We start from the raw sequence: 3,248 nt of genomic DNA, 5'->3' as shown, positions 1-3,248 counted from the left end.
AGAGATAAAGCCTAGAAACTTTTTTTTTCCTAAATGCAAATAGAGATTTTTCCATAATCACCTGTCTCCAGAAATCTTCAGTGTAAAACATCAAATATTGAAAGAATTATGATAAAATAGTGAGAGTTGGTAATGCTGTTAAAATACAATACTTAATGACCCTGTAGCATGCACACATGCAGTTCAGATTTAGGCTCAAATCCTACAATGTACAAGAAACAGCAGAACAGCTGTGCCTATGTGAAGCCCAAATTCATTTAGGAGGATCATTGGTGAATCTAGGGCTGATCAACTGGTGGGCCCTAGACCACATCTGTCCCCTGAGGAGTAAACCTGAAGCCCCCAGTGTCTCAGTCTGAGCACTCCTTCCTCCATGGCTCTCTTGCTGCTGCTGGAGTCTCCAGGCTCTCTCTCTCTCCTCAGACTTCTGATTTCTGCTTACTGTTAGAGGTGGGGCAGCCCAGAGGCCTGAGGACACCTATAGCTGGAGGCTTGCGGGCACTCTGCACAGCACACTGGAGTGAGGAGAAATGCCTATTATGCCCAAGGGTGTGCAGCCCACACAATGCACGCCCGTGCTGCCCCAGCCACTAATCTATGTTAGGGTTACCATACATCTGAGTTTTCCCAGACATGCACTCTTTTTGGGTCCCCCAGTTCCCAGCCAGGCAGTTTTTTGAAATCTGATCCAATGTCCAGGATTTTGCTTTGCTCTACTGGTGGGAGCAGAGGGAGGACAATTGGAGGTAGGGGCATCACCTGCATCTGCAAGTGCACACACACAGTGTTGGCATGCAGCCTCGCAGAGGGGTGGGAACAGTCCAGGCAGCTGGATGCAGGTAAATCTATGGGCAGCAGGGGTTAGAGGGCCAGGGTTTGGGGACTGTCCAGGTGTGTGTGTGTGTGTGTGCACTCACATGTGTGTGTGGAGGGGATAGGTGTGTGAGGAGGGGCAGGTGCCTACTGGCACTGGGAGAAGCTATCCGGACACTGGGACTGCTGTAGGGCAGGAGGCTGGGGGGGAGATGCTTGCCCATCCAGCAGAGGGAGGGGATGGCGGGACCCTTTGAGGGCAGCGTGGAGCTGCATGGCTGGATCAGTGCCCCTGCTCACAGGGGTGGGGTGGCCAGGAGACGCTGCTGGGGGGGGAGGCAGGAGGGGAGAGAGGGGAGGGGCATAGCCATGCCACATGGTGTGGCACAGGAGTCCCAGCTCAGGGTGGGGGGTGCCACAGGCCTCCTTTTCTTTTCCCTCCTGCCCATGCTAAGGCCAGACTTGCTTTGCCACCACCCGCATGAATCGGAGCTACCACGCTCTGGCCCAGTCAGGACAGGGGCAACTGGGGGCCCCCTGCAACAGGGGTGGGGGGAGCAGGGGGCTGCAGGTTGGGAATGAGGGGCATCGGCAGGACTGTGGGGCTGTGGCTTGGGAGTGAGGGGCATCAGGGGGATGGGGGCTCTGGGTCAGGAATGCGGGGCACTAGCAGTGCCAGGGGGCTGCAGGTCAGGAGTAAGGTGTCCCCCAGATAGGTGTCCTCTTTTTTGGAACTGGAAATATGACAACCCCAATCTATGTGCATGCAGCTTTTGAGGCATAATATTATACGTTCACCTTAATATTAGTTAAAGGATGGGTCTCGTCAATTTTGACATGAGGATGTAGAAAGCATTGTGTCTATGTAGTGGGCAAAATATTTAGATTGTGCTGTAGGGTTTTGTTTTTTCATCTACTCTCCTCCTGCAGAGTGGTTGGTAGCTATGACTAAGTACTCCAGCTCTATGAATAATTGCAGTGTTTTCTAAGTAGCCTCAGGACTGAAAAAGACTGTGCTCTTACCCCTAGTATACACATACCTGTACTTAATGTAAACAGTTCTCATGAGCAGCACTGAAAGCAGATCAGCACCAATCATTCCCAGGCCTCTTATTAATCAGCTGGGGGGCTGTTATTAGAAGCCTTGAAAACTAGGGGAAGCAGCAGCAGCCCTGAAAATGGCTGGCTTCTCTCATTTTCGAATAGTTGCTTCGCCTTCACCCTTTCTGTGCAGGATACAGTTCTGCTTCTGAGTAGACGGTGAGACAGCAGGGGCTGAAAGGTGCCAGGTGCTTAGGCCATTTATGCTCATTGGATATGCAGACAACCAGTATGCGCCGTAGTGTCAGACCGAACTTAAATGGGGGGTGACCGGAGGACGAAGGCACACAACAGATGGGAATGGATGAAGACAGTGGAGGCAGCCAAGTACCGCTAGTGCTAAATCGTTATCATATTGTTAATGTTTGCTGTAACTTAAGCCAGGGCTGCCTAAGCTGGGTGCCCGCTCCCACCATGCCAGAGAGCGTTCCTGGTCTATGGGGGCCCCCGGGCCCAGCTCTCCCACACATGCTGGGGGACTCTGCCCACAAGGCAAGGCAGAAAGCAGAAGCCAGAGGAGGGGGTGGCAGCCTTCAAGGGGAGCAGCAGTGGGGACCACGGGAGCTGCAAGTTAACCCCAGGTCAGAGGTGGCCCATGTGGTGAGAACAGCTGCAAGCCACAGGCCTGGGCACATCTGGTTGTGGGGGAGGCAGGCAGGGGAGTGGGCTGCTCTCTGTGCAGCGCCCATATGGAGCTCACAATCACATCTGGGCTTTGGGATGGAAATGCATTTTCCAGAATTCCAGGAAAATTTAATTTCCACAGATTTCACATAACCCACCCCCAACCAAACAACCTCCCCCCCCGGCAAGTGCTTATACATTGCTTTTAGAAAGTGGGGACACTGGGGCGCCTTTCCCCTCTCCCCCGGTCGCAGCTGCCCGTTGCTGCGCGAAGCCAGGACAGGGCAGTCGGGCCGGACCCCACCGACCCTCCAGGAAAGGGCGGCTCCAGCCCAGGCCCCAGAGGAGGAGCCTGCCGACGCCGGGAACCGAGGGGCACATCTCCCCTGCGCGGGGCTGCACCAGACCGGGCCGGGCAGCAGCTGAGGGCAACAGCTTCAGTCGCGGCTTCTGAGCCTGCGCGGGGGGGCGGGCATGCGCGGCGCGGCCCGGGGAAGCGGGGCACAACCCGGCGCTCGGCAACCTTCGGCGGTTTCCGTGCAGGCCCGGCCGCCATTTTCTCGTTGCCTGTGTCTCCTGGCTGCCCGCGCGGCTCCCGGCCCTGCTCGCCACCGCTTTGTCCTGTTCGGCGATGGACGGGTGAGTAGCAGAGCGGCTGCCCCCCCCGCCGCCGCCGGCCCGCGGGAGCCCCGAGCAGGGCGCCGGCGCTG

At 56.3% G+C, this 3,248-nt stretch overlaps 1 protein-coding gene across 6 annotated transcripts in view; it reads left to right on the top strand.

Annotated features, from left to right (window-relative positions):
• The first annotated feature begins 2,939 nt into the window (after window positions 1-2,939).
• Window positions 2,940-3,248, top strand: part of PTBP2 (polypyrimidine tract binding protein 2) — a 106,743-nt gene continuing 106,434 nt past the window's right edge. For 3 of the 6 annotated variants that reach the window (XM_019531051.1, XM_019531049.1, XM_019531053.1), the window contains exon 1: window positions 2,946-3,177. In XM_019531051.1, the coding sequence (XP_019386596.1) occupies window positions 3,170-3,177 (8 nt within the window). In that variant the 5' untranslated portion in view covers window positions 2,946-3,169. Of the gene's footprint in view, window positions 3,178-3,248 lie in introns of all 6 variants that reach the window. The other 3 variants (XM_019531052.1, XM_019531050.1, XM_019531054.1) reach the window with 2 other exon arrangements.

This window comes from Crocodylus porosus, unplaced genomic scaffold (genome assembly GCF_001723895.1).
Source record: "Crocodylus porosus isolate Cpor-Errol unplaced genomic scaffold, CroPor_comp1, whole genome shotgun sequence".
Taxonomy (NCBI): domain Eukaryota; kingdom Metazoa; phylum Chordata; order Crocodylia; family Crocodylidae; genus Crocodylus; species Crocodylus porosus.
Note: the sequence above shows the minus strand (reverse complement) of the source record. Positions and strands in the feature narration are given on the sequence as shown.